This window comes from Rhipicephalus sanguineus, chromosome 1 (assembly GCF_013339695.2).
Source record: "Rhipicephalus sanguineus isolate Rsan-2018 chromosome 1, BIME_Rsan_1.4, whole genome shotgun sequence".
Lineage (NCBI taxonomy): Eukaryota > Metazoa > Arthropoda > Arachnida > Ixodida > Ixodidae > Rhipicephalus > Rhipicephalus sanguineus.
The window spans coordinates 131,352,576-131,373,058 of NC_051176.1; the positions used below are offsets into that span (position 1 = coordinate 131,352,576).

Below are 20,483 nucleotides of genomic sequence, written 5' to 3' on the forward strand. Positions count from 1 at the left end.
GCTAACGAATTTGTTCCCTGGCACTCTGTGCGTACAATCGAGCCATTTCAGTGTTCTTCAGCTAGGCAATGAAATTAAATGATTTGCAACGGCTGAAATTTTGGTACCAGACGACGGCTCCGATCCATGCAGAGCCTGACGTCACACGCTCCATGACAAAATGGCTTTAGCCGGCAGTGGGCGGGGTTTATAGCCGGCGAATCCTAGGGATTATTTTGTACTGAAACATTCTAGTGCAGTGCATTTTTCATACATGCATAGGCAAAATAGACCCTCTACTTATATTTTTTCGCTGAAAACCGTGAATTGTAGGCTGACCGTGTCAAGTCCCCTTCAACAATGCTGTCTAAACACGGTTAATAACAGGATTGAGTTTGTTATGCAGCGCGCACACTTGCGCCACTATACCGTTAATCCACAAATGATTCTGTGTTTACAAGAATGCACCAGCGACCAAAAAATGCAAGTGGCGAAAATTAACTGGAAACAAACGCAGGCCGCGGCTAATAGGGCATGATCTCCTATAGCGCATGTCGGCTAGCCTAAAAAAATGTTAACGCTGGCTAGCTTAGCTCAATCTTTGCAAGCTGATCGTGAGCAGAGAGAGCCGAATGCCAGTGACGCCGTAGAAACATTGCGCGGTATCGGTCAGCAGCGCGTGGAAGTTAACGACGTTGGACACATTGAAATACGTTTCTAAGAAGCGTGAAAAAACAGGGAAGCACGCTTAATAAAAGCAACAAGACCAAGGTAATAACGTCGCTGCAAAGGGCCCATGTTATGATCAACGCAGCGCTCAGAGAACCTACGCAGCCCGTACTCGGACTAAGGCGTGATTCGCCCTGTATACAAAGAGGAAGGAACGACGCGAGGTTAATTTCACGGCGCCGCGTAACACCAGCATTGCAGACAGTGGGAAAATGCGCGCGCGTCTTTTGGTGGCGGGTGATTCGTGTCCTTGGGTTCCTCACGTGCGGCGGCAGTTTTTAGATGCGGCGCATGCTGGTTCATACGCGGGTTGCGTCAATAAGAGCGGAAGGATGTTTGTTGGCAGCGTGACGGGTCATACGTGTACCTCGTGTCTGACGCCATGTCTGACCAATAGAATCGAAGGAACCTCGTTTTCGTGTTTTACTTGTTGCTCGCGCGACGTCTGTCGTGGCTGGAGGCTGGTCTGGGGGTTGTGGCTGAACGAGGGCGGGGTTCTTATGACCGCCGGTTTAAAAGGTTCGCCCGCATCGACCCTCCGCACCACTCGCTGCATTCAGCCTTTCTGATTCAGTCGTGTCCATCTAGCGAAGATCCAGAGAACAACCATGAAGGCGTTTCTGATCTGCGCCCTGCTCGCCACTGTCGCCACTGTGAGCTTTGCTCACCACTTGGAGCTTTGCAGTGAGTATGCTTGGTTTGGCATGTTCGCAAGCGTGCGGGGCGAACGGGTCTTGTATAGCAACGGGACTTCTCAGTGCCTGATAACAACACGTTGTGATGCATGATTATCTATCTGCATACAAAGCCAATCCTTCTTTTCTTTCGTGATTGATAACTTAGGTCGCATTGTAAAGTGACATTAACTTTGGCTATCGCACGGATGAGGCATCGAAGCTCATTCCGGCTGACGGGCAAATATAAAGCATTGGTGCAAGGCGACATGAAGATGGAAGTCGTATTTTTATAGATATACTGGTGCTCATGTTTTGTTCTTGCAATGACTGGTATCAATGCTTCTCGATTGCACTTTCTGGTTACTTGCTTGCCCTAACGTCAAATGAAAGGTTGAATGTGCAAATAAATGACTGCTCTGGTTGACACGCAACGCTTGATTTGTGAAATGTGATCGTACCATGCATACAGCTAAAGTCAACGAGCATTTGCTGAAAGGTTTTGAGTGTCTACATTACTGACTACAGTGCACGATTTTCTTTCACGCAGAGAAACAAGACGAACCGCTGAAAACTGAACTTCAGTGCATCGGAATCCACATATCAGCTGAGGTAGGACAAGAACCATTTATAGTTCATGAATCGAGAGCGTGTTAGTTATGTCTTTCTACTATACTCAAGCATTAATTACTGCTCTAGAGATTTTGGTGAGAGGGTTTGTGGAATCGAGGATGCGCTGAGGAGGAAACAAAGCATAGGGAGGCACATGACAGAAAGTGGGTCTGGTTGTAGGTGATATAATTTATTCAATTATCTATTCTCTCCCGCAGTAAACTTCGAACAGAAAATGGAGAATAACTACACCTGCTTCTTTTCTTTTTACCTGCACGTGATTCTGCGAATCAAGTAGTGTGAGCGGCCATGAGCGCAGCGCCTTGCAAATCAATTGTAAGGCGCTGCGGACATACTTTGCTGCTGATAACGACAGCGAGAAAATATTAAAAGTTTATTAATCAAACTGTTGCTTTAGAATTTTAGAGGTGATAGTTTACATAGCAAACTTCCGGATGCTTCTGAACCAACTGGACTCAAGGCCATTTCCTGCAGCCTATATTATAGAACCATGGTCAAGGCCATTTCCTGCAGCCTATATTATAAAACCATGGACATGTGCCTCGAAGGCACAGGAGGCAATGAAAGCGCTACTGAAGTAGTTAATGTCAACAGGTCTGTGCGAACGCCTGTAGACTTGATGTGCTCCCCTAAGTTTGCGCGTGGTTCTGTCCATCTCTCTCTTTTATCCCGTCTATATTTTCGCCCCTTTGTCCCTTCCTCCAGTGCAGGGTAGCAAACTGGACGTGCGTCTGGTTAACCTCCCTGTCTTTCCTTGCTTCTCTCTCTCTTTATCTCGGAGGCAGTTTCATCGTAAATACTTGTCTTTTTTTAATCCAATCAGGAAAGTCGCCCTTAGTTTTCGATATTCGTAAACAGTTTCAGAGCTAATCGCAGGCAATATGAAAAGAAAGTGGGTGGCAAGCAAAGAAAAAGGCAGCCCCACCCGTAAGGGCACGACGAAGCTTGAAGATTAACATGCCCCGGCGAATACTGAAACGACATATCGCTGCAGATGCTTGCCAAGCAAAACGTGTCGTATCAATACCTGCCGCGTCTGGCCGGTGCTTTAAGTTTCAATTTTCGTCGTGCTTTTCGTCACTGGACATATCCTTCTTGCGTAACACAGGGACTGCCTTTCCGGCAGTCCATGCGCGCTCGGTATCATCATTGCCTGAATGTAATAATAATAATTACTGTGGTTTTACGTCCCAAAACCACGATATGATTATGAGAGACGCCGTAGTGGAGGGCTCCGGAAATTTCGACCACCTGGGGTTCTTTAACGTGCACCTATATCTAAGCACACGGGCTTCTAGCATCTTGCCTCCATCTAAATGTGTCCGCCATGGTCGGAATTCCACCCCGCGACCTTTGAGTCAGTAGTCGAGCACCACAACCTCTAGACCATCGTGGCGGGTATGCTGTATGAATGTCGAATTGTCTCAAATTAGATGCGATTTTCGGAAATTGAAAAAAAAAGAATAATTAAAACTTGACTTCCTTCGATTTTAATATACAAACCAGTGGCCTCAATGTTGCCACAAAAGTTAATTAACAAACTTTTGTTTATTATCCTTCGGAAAAAACTTTTATGTAATACCGTCACACTCAGCACGCACATAGTATTATTTTTTAAAAATTATGTGTTGACTAAAAATGCAACTTGCACATTTGTGGGGTGGCACTTAAGTGCATCTGTACAAACGCAAGCACAGGGGCCAGCAAACGTCAGTAATGCAGAAAAGTGTGTCAGAAATGCTATAATGACAACATGAAATGAAAAAAAAAAAACATTTTCGGTGTTTTACTGAGGGCGACCCTGTATTAAGAACAAACACCCGATAATTGGGTGCGGACATGTGGGAGTGGCCCTTGGGTGCGTTCAACATGGCTTCGTGCAGGCACGCATTTTGCTGGAAATTGATCATAGTGTGTTCTATACAGATTCAAAGACGTTATATTTTTTACACCTGTTTGTTAAAATTGAGCGCCTTGGTTCCGAGCACGTATGCTGTCAATATTGATCACTTTGCCGCGGTAGTGGTTTTGCGCTCACAACGGATAGGATTGACTCCCGTTTCAATTCACAAGTGGTTGTTGACCGTAACCCGCATTGACAATTGTAATGCAGGCGAACCAAAGCTTTGACAAAGCGATGAAGACCCTTGGCTGCAAGGATAGGAGCTGCGTCATCCGGAAGCTCTGCGCTGGAAACGACCTGGTGAGCCTTCATTCAAGCTACGACATTTCTTACAATACACCAAAGCCTGGAGGAATCCTGGATCTCTAGCGATATGCACTCGCTCAGGATGACATGCTTACGAGACCTACAAATGTGTAATTGCCACATAGCGCCTGGGACATCAAGGTGTACGAGTAAAAATGGGTCACGTCAAGGGCTTTAAGGTTTGAAAATTGATATTGAATACATTCCAGCGACATTTCTCTAATGTTCCAGCGGAACTCCTTATTTATCGAAATGCACTGATTTTTACAAGTGCTGACAGCACTGAGTACTTCTTATCGCTCCCACGACATTGTGATGCCTATGAAACGAAGTGAGTTCGTATGTTGAAGGATAGCGCTTGATTTATTACTACCAAATTTCGCTTTTGATCGCTGTGCGTTTGTCAGGGGGGGGGGGGCTACCCTTTAGTGATGTGTTCATTCTTTCTTTCAATTTGTCTGCGTGGGCTACGCAGTCAGCTATTATGAAAAAGCTACAACAAATAAACATCAGTAAGCCAGCACTGCGTCATTCCGTGCTCATAACATAGGTATTTAATTTTAGAAGTCAGACGCATCAAGAGTAATAACCGTGCACAACCGCCGGGTCTCGTGATAACGTAGACGGAGAATACATGGATCGTAGGGGGAGCGCTAAAACTAACAGCGCCTAATGGGACAGAATCATTAACTAATTCTGGTCCCTACTGGCTGTGGTAGGTACAAGCCATGGTATCTGCGCAACACTCGATTCCAATGCTTCAAGCCATATAAAGCATTAGGGCTTTACCCCATGTGCCAAAACAGTAATTAATATTATTCCAGGTAAAAGATTATGACCACACATATTCATTAGGAAGCTATGTGCGCAGTGTCCCGTAATAACATGCGAGGTCGAACATTAAATGCACATTGCCCAATCGATGTTGTACAGTGACGTAGTGCAATAATTGACAGACTGTCACCGTAACTTATTTTCCAGAAGCCGAATTAAACAGGGACAAAATCGAGGCAGCTTCAACGCTAGCTGAATGAGACTGAGTTAAGATAACTGCGATTAAGTGATCCTTGAGCAAGATTGAGAACTCCACGGCTAGTGCTTCGTCAGTCGCAGACATTGCACCGTCGGCTTCCATTGGATGTAGCCTTCACGAACAGCTATCTGCATCGCGCAAGACATAACACGGATACTTATTGCAATAGCTGTAGCAGTTCAGAGACGATGAAAACGCATATTATTCGTGTGTCTCCCGTAACGCGACGAACTAGTTTGCCTTGAGGGAGAGATGGACGTGATTTGTCACATTCCCACTTATGCGGTGTTTGAGGTTCTCTGCCGCGCCTTTTAAAAAGGTGGCGCGCCCGGTATTTATTCTGTGCTTTTTCATTAAGTTACAATTCTCGGAAAATTTTATGAAATTTTTTTTTTACTTTTTTTGCCATCGTCTTACCTGTAAATATCATTGTCTGGTGTACTCGCTCGTTTTAATTTTCTTTCCTTCCATTATACTCCGGCATCTTTTTATAGACTTTCCTTATCTATGCGGAGTATCATTTGAGCGGCAGTATACCACGCTGGCACAAATTTATGCCTTCCGATCAAGAGCGTCTCGAATTCCTTGCAGCTTCACACCCTGTTATCTATGCATCACTATGAAGTTAGTTCTTTAGCTAAATGAAATTCACAAATCAGTCGCAGAAAACAAGAAATGTTCACGAACGTTGTAGCAGTTGCGACTCACGTTAAGCAAAAGCTAAAACTTTATCATAAAGACACATCAGTAAAAATAATATAAGTAGAAATGCTGACATTGAGCAACAGGTGGAGTTTTAACATATGCTGTTTATAGCATCTTAGCGTAAGAGAATTTCGAATAGTATTGAACTGGCTGCAAAAAAAAGCATCGTTATGTTAACAATAGAAGGTACAGGTGGGAAAAATTTGAACTCAGCCACAAAAACCACACCGAGTGACCAAGAACATGAGCACACTTTTCTTATAGTTACATTGCCGTTTCTTTAAAAGCTTCTGAATGCTCACAAAATTTTTGTCTATTTTTCTTCAACAGGAGGGCGCCATGGCCGATCATTTCACGGTGAGTAGATTCGCCGATTTTCTACAACGCTGGCGTCGCTTTCCTTGTGGAACTGCTTGCACGATATCTTCCGAGAGTCGATGGCAAATTATTTAATGATTGCCTGGACTTTCTCCTCCGCATTGCTTGTTTTCTTTTTCGCCGCGATTAAGTACTAATGAAGGAAGAAAACCAAAATTTAAGTAATTTAGCATATCTAGCTACTCTGGGCATTTCCATATAGACTGTTTTTCAAACATAAGCGCTATCTAACAGTGTAAGTTAATGGTAAAAATTCTCGTAAAGTGGTATTGCTAAAGATCAGCCCAAATGTAACAGCTTTCAGTACCACATGTATATAAGATACTGTAATACAATGCCCTCCTAACAGTCCTTACTGAAAGTAGTCAACGCTGAAATGATCTTTATTCACACAATTATTCGAAAATGGTGTCCACTGAGGCACGCTATCTAGCACATTAGTAAACGTTTTCTGAACTTATAAGAGATGCATTGCATGTATAAAAGAAGGGACGTATCACTCAAGTTCAAGCGGGTCGTTTTACATGCTACACAAACTACGCCAGAACGCACTAGCACTTTTTACATATAGACTCCGCTATTATGAATACGTTTCTTAAATTATTATGCAGTTCCAACGCACTTGTTGCAATCTATGTACAGCGAAGCCTTATAGAAATGATTTAGTGGGTGATTTATGTCTAATAATGAGGCTTAGTTTCATTAATCCTGCTTGCATTAAAGCGCAATTTAACGCACATTTGGTGTTTCTTCACCACGAAGGGCACAATGTATTATGCAATTTTCATGTTTATGCAATTCGCTGCTCAGGTGCGTGGCAAAATTCGTATTCAGTGCGAGATGTATACGCAGCGATATCGCGACAATGCATGCGATGTAGGGTGCTTCTCGAAAAAACAGTGATTATGACAAGTGCATGAACAAAGAAGCGCGGCAGTATACCAACGGTTACATTTAAGGATTCTCTAAACCCATTTCGTTAGTGGAACGTGGCAGTTCTTGAGGCTTGACAGAGATTACTCAAACATCCAGTCAGAAACTGAATGTCGAAATCAAGTAAAATTATGTAAATAAGCAATCAATTCATTAGAACGCTCTATTCCATCGACATGTCAGTTTGTTTTAGAGAAACCTCCGAACCATCAATATACAAGTTCTTGTTTTGCATTCGAACTTAATCGTTGCGCGTATTATTTGCATTATTTAATAGCGTCGCAGAAGTGTGCGTACATGCACTATTTGGTCAGTCAGCATGCAACGATTATTTAAGACTGCTCTCTGGTTCGCGCACATTATTGGTATTCGTATACGGCCGAGATGCTAGCCGCCAAAGCAGCAGGTAGCAGCCACACCAAACCAACAAGGGTAGGCAATGGAATCTCTGCTTTAATATTAACTGTATACCCTTTGAAAGTTTCCTTATGGAAGATTGTGCAGGCGATACATAGAACAACTGGTTGTGTACATAAAAGATTCAGGCGTACTGCGTGTGGGCTGGTATTCACCAATCAGTTCTCCTGCAGGCGAGTGCGTAGTATGAACCTGTGAACGCACTAGTCCAGAAGCCAGTCCACCAATGAGAAACGGCTCTTAATAAGGAAAAACTGCGAATTCGGCCCTTGGTTATTAACCAATGGTTATCCAGCGTTCTGAATATTTGTGACAGGTCGAATGGGGAAGTTATCTTTCCAAATTATCGTTGTGCTAAAGAGCTCTCCACATTCGAATGAACTATATTTAATTTGAGGAAGGGCACTAAATAAGCGAACAAAAAGTGATCTTTTGGTGCCGATGACGTGATGTTGTCGGCGGACTTAATTTTGGGGTTATTACCCCCGTATTTAGCGGGTTTTTTTTTCACAAATAACGAAGAAGTTATCACTTATACACAAGCGTATACCTATATAACTTCCACGTAATTGAAAACGCACATTATACAGTATCACGTTTAAAATTATCATCAGGTACACACTACGCATCTGCGTGTTATCAAATGTTACATGTTACTCCTTTGTTCTTTTATTATTACAGACGGCTCAAATCACGGAGATTCACGACGCTGCAACTACCTGCGATCCAGAGGCCGGGCACAGCCACCACCACCACCACTGAAAGTGGTTCGCACGGTGCCTTCCGCGTACTGACAGTTCCTACAACTCCCAGAGTCGTGCCTTTGGTGGACTCCATGGAGTTTTGTTTTAATTAGCATAACTATTTACCGCAATGAGAGCAATAAATACTCGTTTGCTTCAAACTTTATCAAGTCTTCTTAGAACGTACGCTGAAATGTGGTGGCTTGTAATGAAGCGATTCGGTGCTACCACTTGCCGAATGCCAGATTATTTTGCTTGTCTGGCTGTGAGACATCATTTAATGAAAGTACGCATGCCTGACCTTGTGTGGATACATGTGAGTACGTACGTGCATCCCACCAAATCATACCAAAAACCGCTTGTAGGTGCATACGAGTTTGTTATCCTTATAACCACTCCTAGCCTACGATTTTGCGGTATCACGGCATTTTAGCTCAGAAATTCAAATGCCCCGCACTAGCAATGGCAACGTTGTTTTTGACGTCATGTGTCGTCAATCGGCCAAAACGCGAGCGTGTCGCCATCTCTGACTACGAAAACACCCATTTGCATACAGAGTTTCCCACGAGAGCGAACACTCCAAGAAACTGGGTAATTATTCGTCATCACTGCAATACGGAATGTTTCACACACTGCCATAGGACGCTAGGAAATTCACCTGCCAGGTCTGAGTTTGCTTTGCTCAGTACAAAAACTTGCGAATATAAAGGCATTTTGTGTTCCGCGCCCTTTCAGTTCTTTTATTGCGATAGCAATTATATCGACACTCTCGGCTGATTTTTGCCGTCGCCGTCGCCGTCATGCCCCGGATATATATATATGTGTATATATATATATATATATATAAAAGAAGGCACAAAGAAAAATAAAGCAGACGAAAAAAATTTCGAAGGACCCGACCGCGGATTAGAACCATCGACCCCTCGCTCCCCAGCCCGCTACATTAGACAACCCAACCATGCCCCATGCATGCGCCGGCGAAATAACGGCGAGCTATTTATATACACCATTTACCGCTGGTGGTAAACAAATCTCGGAGGACCTTGAGCGTGTTTTCTATCACGCAACGCTCCTAATTTTCTTTCAATTTGAAAACTGCCCTTGAGACGCGCACGACAAAGTCGCCCTTTTCTGTACCCACTCCTGATGTGGAAGAAGAAAGAACACAAAGAACACCGGGCACACCTTGCATCAGATGCCTCCGTGTGGCAAGAAACGCAGGCGGTCACTCCACGCGCCGCAGTTTAAAAGAAAAAGAAATACGTAAGAGCATCTGATTCTCCATTGTCGACACTTGCAGACGCAACGCTCCTAATTTTATTTCAATTTTAAAACTGCCCTTGAGACGCGCACGACAATGTGGCCCTTTTCTGTACCCACTCGTGATGTGGAAGAAGAAAAAAACAAAGAACACCGGGCACGTGCTGCATCAGATGCCCCCGTGTGGCAAGAAACGCAGGGGGTCACTCTACGCGCTGCAGTTTAAAAGAAAAAGAAATATCTAAGACCATCTGATTCTCCATTGTCGACACTTGCAGACGTAAACCTCCTAATTTTCTTTCAATTTGAAAACTGCCCTTGAGACGCGCACGACGACTCGTGATGTGGAAGAAAAAAACAGACCGCACCGGGCACACCCTGCATCAGACGCCCCCGTGTGGCAAGAAACGCAGGGGGTCGCTCCATGCGCCGCAGTTTAAAACAAAAAAGAAATATCTAAGAGCACTTGATTCTCCATCGTCGACACTTGCAACGCGTTGCTCAAGCAGAAAGACGTAACAACTGTTACAGGCGCTGCAAGTATCGAGCTTCTCCTCGTCTTCGTGTAACATTCCAATTTCTTGCTATCGCATTCATTGCTTCGCCCTTGCGGGGAAACTGTGACTTTTTTTAACTATACAAATGTCGCGCTACGGTGAGGAATAACATGCTACTGTTTTTGATGCCCTAACTTAGACTGCAATTCAAATGTTTCTCTTCAGATAAAAAAAAAGAAACGCTCGAGGTATAAGTGTTTAAGAACTGTGGCAGTACGTGCGCCTGGACTGTGACGTTATGGTTCATGATGTATAAATTTAAAAAAATTTTCTTTGTTAAGGCGATGGTCTGTGATGAATGCAAGCGAGCGCAGTCTGTATGGACCGACACAGGGAGCGCATCAAAGGGTCATCTCGTGACCGCATTCATCTCACGTATAGCTCCTTCAGTCATTTCTACGTACAGGACAAAAATACTTCATTAAGGGTATTCTTAACCAGTTGATAAAGATACCCTTTCGCGGCTAAGGTACGGAAGAGTCTTGTTACCCCATGCATCCGTTGTTAATACATGGTCCGTCAAGCAGGACAGATAGTAAAGAATAGAGTGATGCTTTCAAGCTTAGTTTCTACAGCGCGACTGGACGCGGACGGAGAAGGAACACGCAAACACACACACAGCGCTGATTCAACAACTTGCTCCGACTTAACTACCAAATAAGGATCGTCAACAGGAAGCATCTTCAAGTGCTTCTGTAAGAACAATGCCAAACACTTCTGCCATGTGTCGTTTTCGGACAAAATCACACGGAGAGGACAGTCACTTTTATGCGTTTTAGCTGTAAAAAGCGCGTCCAGTCGCGCTGTAGAAACTAAGCATGAACAACCAACTAGCCCGCCAACGCACTTTAGATGCTTTCAAGTTGCTGAGCATTCGCCATCTTTGAGAAGGTTTTTGGCTGATGGAACGAAGTGCAGCGCGAATATCCCCGCAAGTTCCAATGGTGTCGGTGTCGCTGGGTGGCACTTCTTCAAGCCGACTATGGTGATTCTCGCAACAAGTTCTGATTATAGTACCAACACCATGTTAGGCTTTACTCCCCCGACAGGCGACTTCTTCTTGGTGTCTAGTTTGAATCATAGAGCGCCTCACCGTACAAGGATTCAGAAAAAAAACAAAAAACTTTCAGGTTTGATCTGCTGTTCTTAAACGATATATACTCCTTTCGCGCAAGATGTACACAGACAACTAGATGCATATACTAACGATAGGTTGATACTCCATGGCTCGTTCGGAGCAGCCGCTGTCGATATATGAGGTGGATAAAATGGGTGGGCAGAGACCATAATATTAGCGACATATGTACGTACACTTTCATAGAGCAGGACTTCCTTCTGGACACTCAAACATAGCGAGGCTTCGCGACAATGCAACAAATGATGAGTATAAATTAAGTGACACAAAATTAAGCTGTGGGTATTCCAGGATGGTTTCCGTTTTTACCACTTCCTCATCTCGTCATGCGTCAGCCGTTGTCTACCAAGATCCCGCTTGTTCCAGACAAGCTCATTGCGTCCGGTACGGTGATTACAGCAACACAACTTGCCACTTTGCGTACATCCTATAAGTGCAACCCAGAAAGTTGGCGGTGTTTCGTTCATAGTGAAGAGTGAGCTATATAGAGCTGGACTTACGAGTAACTGGTGCTCCAGATAATAGAAATTTTTTTAGAAAACCCTGCGCAATTAAGGTGGCACCAACTTAAAGTTACTCAAAGATCATTTTGGTATCTCGAGAAAAAATTTTGTTGCTGATGCCGCCTGGTCATCCCATAAAGAGTCTCGGACACTTATTTTACCCCTGCTCGCACCAAGACTCAAGCTTCTTGGAACACTCCCAGCTCTCTCAAGCTTCTGTAATTACAAAGTTGGCATTAAATTAAAGGAGCCCTGCAACGCTTTTCCAAGCAGTCATTGTATGACCTCACTATCAGAGCTTACTGCCTCACGAATCCACTGCCACAAAAAAATTTTTAGAATCCGTCAAGTGATCCCTCAGTTTTCCTTACAGATAGAGAATTTGCTTTTCTAGATAGATGGTGCACGTTGAGTTGATTTTTTGTGGTTCATGGCAATGTGCTGTTTGTACCACATTGACACGTTTCATGCTTTCAACTGTTAGGAGTGCAACTTTGACACGGCTCGGATGGCCTATTGACGCATGCGCTGTTGGTTCATGTGTGTGGTTGTGTGGAATTCTTCAACAAACATTCAGTTGTAAGTACAGCGCTTGTCCTGTCTCGTTGTTCTCCTACGCTGTCTTCGTTTTTTTTTCGCTAGTTTCCTCTTCCGATTAGTCTTCCGCCCAGCAGGCTACGTTATTGTACTGCACTATAACGTTTGGCTCAGATGTTCGCAGGAGCCTTGACTACTGATCGGCAACATTTTCTGACAATGTTCAAACACTTTGCAGAGCCCTTTAAAGCTGCGACTGTCATCGCACCAAATGTAATTTTTTTTCTTTTTCAAACCTGCTTTTCTCCTTTTCTTTTCCCCCGTATGTAGGGTAACAATCTGAATGCGTCATTGGTTATCTTTGCCGTCCTTACCTCTTCTTTTATTTCTCAATTCTGCGGCCTTTGGCTGCATGAGTAGCTCTTACGAAAGCCTGTTCATTCCTCATTGAAGTAGCAGACACACCCTCGTGCTCATGCCGTTTCGAAACGAAAATTTACCATATTTTGAGTTGTTGTGCTCGTTACTGAATGTAGCGAAACGATTGATTTGAGTTAACCAGCTTTGTTCTATAGACAAACTAAAGATACAAAGCTTCTAGGAATATGTCTTCATGCTTCAAAGGTTCAACGAACATGTTTAATCATTCTACTTGCCATCTTGTTTTACCTTTCTCTCTCTCTCTCTATGAGAGCAAACCAGACAAGCATTTTGTTTATGTTTCCAGCGTTTCTCTTTCTGCTTTTCGTTTCAAAATTCGCCCAGTTATAGAATGTAAATTATGTAATAGTTAGCAGCTCGAGTAATATCTCCCTCTAACAAAGGATCATTGTTGATTGTTGAAAGAACGGGTTGGAAGAAAGGGAGCCGTATATGGGTTAACTTGAGGAGCAACAAGCTTTTGACATCACGAGCTGCGAGAAAGACACCAATTTGTGCACCAATTTCAATTTTTGTGCAACTGTGACACCGGTAGCGCTGTCGAATGGTCTACGCGAAGGGCAGCCTTAATCAATGTACCGTACTTTGCATTAGGGCACCGTGCTTCATCAGGGCCGTTCTTCATCAGGGCAGTACCATATATTACTCTATGGCAAAACACAGAATTTCCCTGCTCTGTCACCTGCTGGTGTTATATATAGTCTTCACCTGCCGGCGTTATTCTGTTGAGTCACCTTCAGTGTGCGCGAATTCCTCATTCCACCGCGTTCCATTCCGCACTCGTGCATGGCCCTCGTCGCTGTCGTCTTCGTTTGGCATCCATCTCGGTGGCGTCCTTGAGACCTTGTATAACGGCGTGTCTTCGTACGGAACAAATCATAGCGCGTCGCTTCCTTGTGGTAGCTCAAATTCAAAATCCATCCAGTCGGAGCAGCTCATCGTTTCTGACGCGTTCTGACCTCTCATTTGTCAACTTAGAGTCGTCTGCTAAATTGTGCAACACCGAATCCGTCAGAAAGTGTGGCGATCGCTAGCGGCAGAAAGGCCACCATGTGCTACTGCGTTGTGGTACAGCAAAATGTAAGCCGCGTTTTGATTTGAACCAGACCAACCGGACTGACACGTCATTGGGTGAGTGAAATACGAAAGGGTATGCCAATTTCTATCGTCTGCTTTTAACGCGGCAGCGTTAAAGAGCTCGTTTCGCAGAAATTCCAGTGTCGGCGTCAGTGTCGGCGTCGTTGGTTGTGAGCACAAATCAGCGTTGTCCGTGACCGACAACTCGAGAAAGTTGCAAATGAAATTCGGCAGATCACACGCCCTGTCGGAATCGGTTTCATGCGAAGCAGCCAGCGAGCGTTCTATGCTACATATTTCGGCTTCGAGCCAAGCGTTACGAGCTGGACCGACGTGTTTTTGTAAGTGTAGTAGTCATGTGCACATCGTGGGCTGACCTGGCGCAACGACAACACCGGCGTTTAAAGGGTAACCTATGGTTTGACCTAGCGTCAGCACCCACGTTAGAGCACACACGTCAGCATTATCGAAACGAAGTGGACTTTACGGTGCGATGATGTGAATATCATACGTAACTTTCGTTAGTGTAGTCTTCCGCGGTCGAGCAATGCTTGAATATAGCTTGCTGAATCATGGGAATACAAATGTAATGTTTATTAGACTGCTATAAAAACGGAGCGAACTGGAACCACAATTGGCGTTAACCTGACATGACGCCTTTATCGTAGGAGTACATATGTAGTGTTTATTGCTTTGTTATAAAATTAGATAGCCAGAACTGCAACCACAAGTGAAGTTGCACCAACATAACGCCTGCATAAGGTGTTTTTCCAATGTAGTTTCTATACCTCGCGTGGCTCTGTGGTAGAATACCTGACTGCCACGCTGAATTCTTGGGTCTGATTCCTGCTGTGACCCTATTTTTTATTATTTGCATTCGTCGGGTCCACGCTGCCGATGCCGGTTTTTCTTAACACTCTCGCATTTAAATTACCAATGTCTGTTCTCGCCGTTCCTGGGTAGATATAAACTGTCAGTCACCTGCAGTGAATACCCGTGCACCGCGGCCCGTGGTAAGCGGGTATGGGCCACACGTGTCTGTAGCAAAGGGTTTGACGAAGTACGCGATATGATTTTTTTGTTATTCAAGTCATGACCAGACAGTCACATTCGTGAAACACTCTTACCCTCCCATGTCAATGTTGGTTTATGCCAAGTTAAAGGGGTCATGAACCACTTTTCCAAGTAATGGTCTAAGGACCTCAGTATCGGAGTTTACTGCCTCCCGAATCGATTGCCGCAAAAATTTCTCGAATCCGTCAAGAATGAGCGGAGTTACGGGGGTTTGGCGCACGCTCTCAGCGCTTTCTCTCTTTTCTCGTGCCGACGAGCGCACTGGAAGCTAGACAGGGAGGGATGGCACGGGGGTAAGAAGTTACGTCAGCGCGCGTCATGAAATGCGATCACTCTCCCGCTGTGATTCGCATGCGCGAGTGCGGCTACTGTGTAAATTTAGCAGACCGAGGAGTGCGGCGCGGGCAAGTGGCGGCACCCCGTGGCAAGAAGCGCATCTCATCCGGCTATCGGCCAATAAGCATGCTATATCCCTTGCGACGTAAAGTGGCAGATCCGCGACGTCAACGTGCAGACGACCCGCCCACCGACGAGAGTGAGAACCGGCCTCTGTTTGAAAAGAGGGCGCCTGAGGAAACGGCAACTTCGCGCTCCGCTTGTGGCCTTTACGCGGCGCGCACGACTGTAATATTTTGCAGAGCAGTTCATAGCCGTGTCAGCTTTCCGCAGGATGTGTTTTTTCAACAAGCTCAAGGGGTGCTTCATGACCCCTTTAAGGAGGCGATCATGAGAGCAGCCAGACGTAGGCGGCTAAGATAGATAGATAGATTGCCGAATAAATAATCCCCGTAACAATATAATTATTGCGAAACTGGCCACATTACATTGAAGAGATGGAGTCGTTATAGTTATAATTAACGGGATTACGTGCAATTTTGTGAGTGCCCACGTGCGAACCGCACACTATGCACACACAGCACACGATCTGGATCGAATGTGAACTTACATTTCCACAGGGAAGGAACAAAGACGGCAGTGCGTCGGCTTTGAGGGGACACCTCTTCAGACCGAGGCCGAATCGCTGCATAAACACGGAACTGAGCTCGTAGTCTTCCGGCTTAAGTGGCGACCGCAAACGCATATATCTTGCCGTCGATCCGATACAGAGTCCGATGCGCTGAAGCCACTCGGCGCGCCTGTTGCCTTCTGTAGTGAATAGAGGGAATTTGTGGAAGGAATTTATGTTTGTGAACTTTTGGTGGAATTTTGAAATGTGTGTGAGAATGAAGACGACGGCGACATGAAGGCGAGCCAGAGGCAGGTGGCATGCGCGGCGGCGGCACGAGAAAAGAAAGCAAGAGAAAAGAAGACGAGAAAGAAGAGCGGCGCGTGTGGAACGCGCAGAGGGCTGAGCGAAGCTAGCCGAAGGACACGCCGGACCAGGGCGCTGTCCGAGAAGTTTGTCGTGGCCGTGCCCAGCGAGGACTGGTGCTTTCCTGGTGTTTCGGGCGTTGGCGGTGGCTCTAGCGAGGACGTGCCGGACCAGGGCGCTGTCCGGGGAGCTCCTCCTGCCTGTTCTCGGTGAGACCTGGGGAGCCGAGGTACCTGCCTGAGGCTACCGGTACAGGGCGCGGCTCCTGCTGTGTCGGCGGGCAGGCGTCACGAGTTCCTGAACACCGTCGCCACCTGGGACGGCGCAAGGCCGTGATCAAACGGGAGGCCTTACGGAGGCCTTGTCTTCCTGCCGTGAAACACACGGGACATGTCACCTGCGTGCCTGGGCTTGCGTTCAACGACACTCGTCGCCGCATGTGGACTGATCCTCCAACATCTACAAGTCGTGAGATGTTTTTTCTGTACCCTCGATCGGACATTCCGCGGTTAGGACGTTCATATTAATTTATGTGTGTTTATCTCTGTGCTTGTTCTCCGTGATCGTCCCTAGTATACCTTGTCCCTATAAATGTCGATCCAAACTCATTCGTGCGTATTCTCTTGTCGCCTGTTCCGTTGAGCCACGCACTCGCAAACGTGACGAACCACCACTCGGTCCTTACAATTTTCTGGCGTCCGCGAGACAGGACCAAGCTCTTCCGTACACCTTAGAGCCTCACGTTGCTTGTGTGTGGTGGGCGGCAATGGACGAAAAGAGAACGCTCGTTGAGTTAGGGAAGGAGATGGGACTCACTGGAGAGGCCTTGCAGGCATGGGTTAGCGCAGAGCAGAAGTACATGAGGGATCAGCGAGCTAAGGAGCGCGAAGAAGCGAGGGTAGCGGCGCAGGAGGAACACGCGCGAGAGTTGGCGCGTATGGAGGCGGAACGGGCGCTCCTCGAAGAGCGAAGGCGTGTGTTAGAGGCAGAGCGGTTGAGTCCGAGAACCACCGTAGGTAGCGAGACAGGTGGTGGTCAGGGTTTTCGCAGCCCCCATAAGATGATCCCTCCTTATAACGAGGAGAGGGATGAACTAGATGCTTAGATACAGAGGTTTGAGAGAGTAGCGTCTAGTCAAGGTTGGCCACAAGACAAGTGGGCCTTGTCTTTGAGTCTTTGTTTGACGGGCGAAGCATTAACGGCAGTAGGTCGGATGTCCGCGGAAGACGCTACCGATTACGCCAAGCTCAAGCAGACCTTGCTGCAGCGGTTCCGCTACACGGAAGAAGGGTACCGTGTAAAGTTCCGGGATGCGAAGCCTGAAAACGCTGAGACAGCACGACAGTTTGCCGGTCGTCTTCTAGGATACTTTGACCACTGGCAAGAGTTAGCCAAGACAGCAAAGACCTATGAAGCGCTGCGAGACAAAATCGTGTCTGAGCAGTTTTTACGACGCTGCGAAGAAAAACTGGCGATCTTTCTGAAGGAAAGAGGATGTGATGACCTAGACACACTGGTCACGACAGCCGATCAGTATTTGGAAGCTCAAGGCATCCATAACCTTGCTAAAGGCAAGGAAACCAGAGAAGAGAAGGGAAAGCCGCCTGGCCAGTATAAAGGAGCTGCGACAACAGCAAGCAAGGGAAAACTTCTCTGCTTTCTTTGCAATAAGCCGGGACACAAAGCTTCCGACTGCTGAACCAGATCTAGAGCACCGAAGACATCACCATGCTGGAAGTGCAATAAGGCTGGTCATAGCGCCGACACGTGCTCTACTGGCTCTGGGAGACATGGTGAAGCTTCATGCGCTGTTGTAAGACAGGAAGAATTGCAAGATGAGCAGGAAAAACAACGGAAGCCTGCCCAAACCAGTGCATGCAAAAGTCATGGTATGCTGGACGTTGCCCAGAGCTGTACAACGTGCTGTGGAGCGCTGGAAAAGATGCCGACGGTAATTGGTCGTCTTGAGGGAACCTTGGTGACTATCTTGCGAGACACCGGCTGCAACACGGTTGTAGTGAGACGGTCCCTCGTTCCCGACTCCAAGCTGACTGGTAATAACCGCGTTATACGCCTACTCGACCGGTCTGAAAAGAGTTTGCCGGAGGCCGAAGTATTTATTGATTCCCCGTTCTTCAGAGGAGTTGCGGTCGCCGTTTGCATGGAGAACCCTTTGTACGAGGTCATCCTTGGCAACATCGAAGGTGCTGTCCCAATGGCGGATCATGATTCCAAGCAAGCAAATTCATCGAAAGAGGAAGCCAAGGATACAGAGAAAAAGCGTGAAGTACAGAGTGGGGAAGTGACGGCCGCTGCAGGAAAGACGGGAAAGCTGCAAAAATTACCTGCACCGCAAGTTGACCCCTTAAACGTCAGCCCGGAAGAACTTCGGCAATTGCAGAGCACGGATCAGACACTGGAGGCTTGTTTCCAGGCATTGGACCAAACGACAACGTCCAAGAAACGAGCTACTACCAAGTTCGTGCTGGTCCATGGCATCCTTTTCCGGCATTACCAGACTTCCGAACAGCGACACTTCGAACAACTGGTGGTTCCGAAGAAGCTACGCGCCACAGTAATGAAGATGGCACACGAGGGATTGCTCGCTGGACATCAGGGGCAAAAGAGGACAGTAGATCGTGTCCTTGAGGAGTTTTATTGGCCTGGAGTACAAGCGGATGTCACACGCTTTGTAAAATCGTGTGACATATGTCAGAGAACAGTACCAAAGCACCTCGTGGGTCGTGTGCCTTTGAGGAATATGCCCATAATCGAGACTCCATTCCACCGAGTCGCGATTGATATTATCGGTCCTCTGTCCCCAACTTCTGAAAAAGGGAATAGATACGTTTTAACGATGATAGACCTTGCCACGCGCTACCCAGATGCGGTAGCCTTGCCCAGTATTGAAATGGAGCGAGTAGCGGAAGCGCTATTGCAAATGTTCGCTCGCTTTGGGCTCCCACGGGAAATAGTAAGTGACCGTGGCAAGCCTTTCGCGTCTGGCCTTATACAAGAACTGAGACGACTACTGCCAGGTCGACAACTGCCCACAATGCCTTATCACAGCATGGTGAACGGGCTTGTTGAAAACGTCAATGGGACCCTCAAACGGATGATTCGGCGAATGTGTCAGGAGTGCCCTAAACAATGGGACAGGTACTTGGCTCCACTACTGTTCGCTTATCGCGAGGTCCCGCAAGCGAGCCTTGGTTTTTCGCCATTTGATCTCCTTTACGGACGATTCGTGCGTGGCCCAATGTCCATACTTAAGGAATTGTGGGCAGGCGAAAACGTCGATTGGGAGATCAAGACCGCGTACAGAGATGTCATCGAGCTAAAAGAGAGGTTGCAGAACACCTGCAAGATAGCTCAAGAAGAGGTCCAGAAGGCAAAAGCTTCACAAAAGAAGCCTGATGACAGGAAGAAAAGACTTCGAGAGCTCTCTGCAGGCGATAAAGTGTTGCTGCTCCTTCCATCGGCCAAGAATAAGCTAATCCTCACGTGGAAAGGTCCCTTTACAGTCCTAGAGAAACGTAGCGAGAATGATTATCTATTAGACCTAGGTTCGCGAGTTAGCTTATTTCACGCTAACCTCCTCAAAAGATATGAGGAAAAGGAAACACAACCCCGTTACCGATGGTGCCTGTTAGAACGAAGGTGTGCTGACATTTGCTCAGAACTATCGCAAAACATGTGCGACTTCATGTAAATAGCATTATTGCCTTGTTGTACTTGATGACTGTGGAAAAGTTGTTGTGCCGAACAACTTTCTTGAGTGGGGGGATAATTGTAGTGAATAGAGGGAATTTGTGGAAGGAATTTATGTTTGTGAACTTTTGGTGGAATTTTGAAATGTGTGTGAGAATGAAGACGACGGCGACATGAAGGCGAGCCAGAGGCAGGTGGCATGCGCGGCGGCGGCACGAGAAAAGAAAGCAAGAGAAAAGAAGACGAGAAAGAAGAGCGGCGCGTGTGGAACGCGCAGAGGGCTGAGCGAAGCTAGCCGAAGGACACGCCGGACCAGGGCGCTGTCCGAGAAGTTTGTCGTGGCCGTGCCCAGCGAGGACTGGTGCTTTCCTGGTGTTTCGGGCGTTGGCGGTGGCTCTAGCGAGGACGTGCCGGACCAGGGCGCTGTCCGGGGAGCTCCTCCT

General features: G+C 46.5%; 1 protein-coding gene across 4 annotated transcripts in view; it reads left to right on the top strand.

Annotated features, from left to right (window-relative positions):
- Positions 1 to 20,483, top strand: part of LOC119398162 (antimicrobial peptide microplusin) — a 104,974-nt gene that overhangs the window by 21,293 nt on the left and 63,198 nt on the right. Inside the window, exons 1-5 of one of the 4 annotated variants that reach the window (XM_037665333.2) lie at positions 1,162 to 1,392; positions 1,933 to 1,994; positions 4,129 to 4,218; positions 6,293 to 6,319; positions 8,372 to 8,589. The exons of 1 other annotated variant lie outside the window; for it this stretch is intronic. In XM_037665333.2, coding sequence (XP_037521261.1) covers positions 1,317 to 1,392; positions 1,933 to 1,994; positions 4,129 to 4,218; positions 6,293 to 6,319; positions 8,372 to 8,452 — 336 coding nt within the window. In that variant the 5' untranslated portion in view covers positions 1,162 to 1,316 and the 3' untranslated portion in view covers positions 8,453 to 8,589. Of the gene's footprint in view, positions 1 to 1,160; positions 1,393 to 1,932; positions 1,995 to 4,128; positions 4,219 to 6,292; positions 6,320 to 8,371; positions 8,590 to 20,483 lie in introns of those variants that run through there. 2 more of the 4 variants (XM_049416473.1, XM_037665335.2) reach the window with 2 other exon arrangements.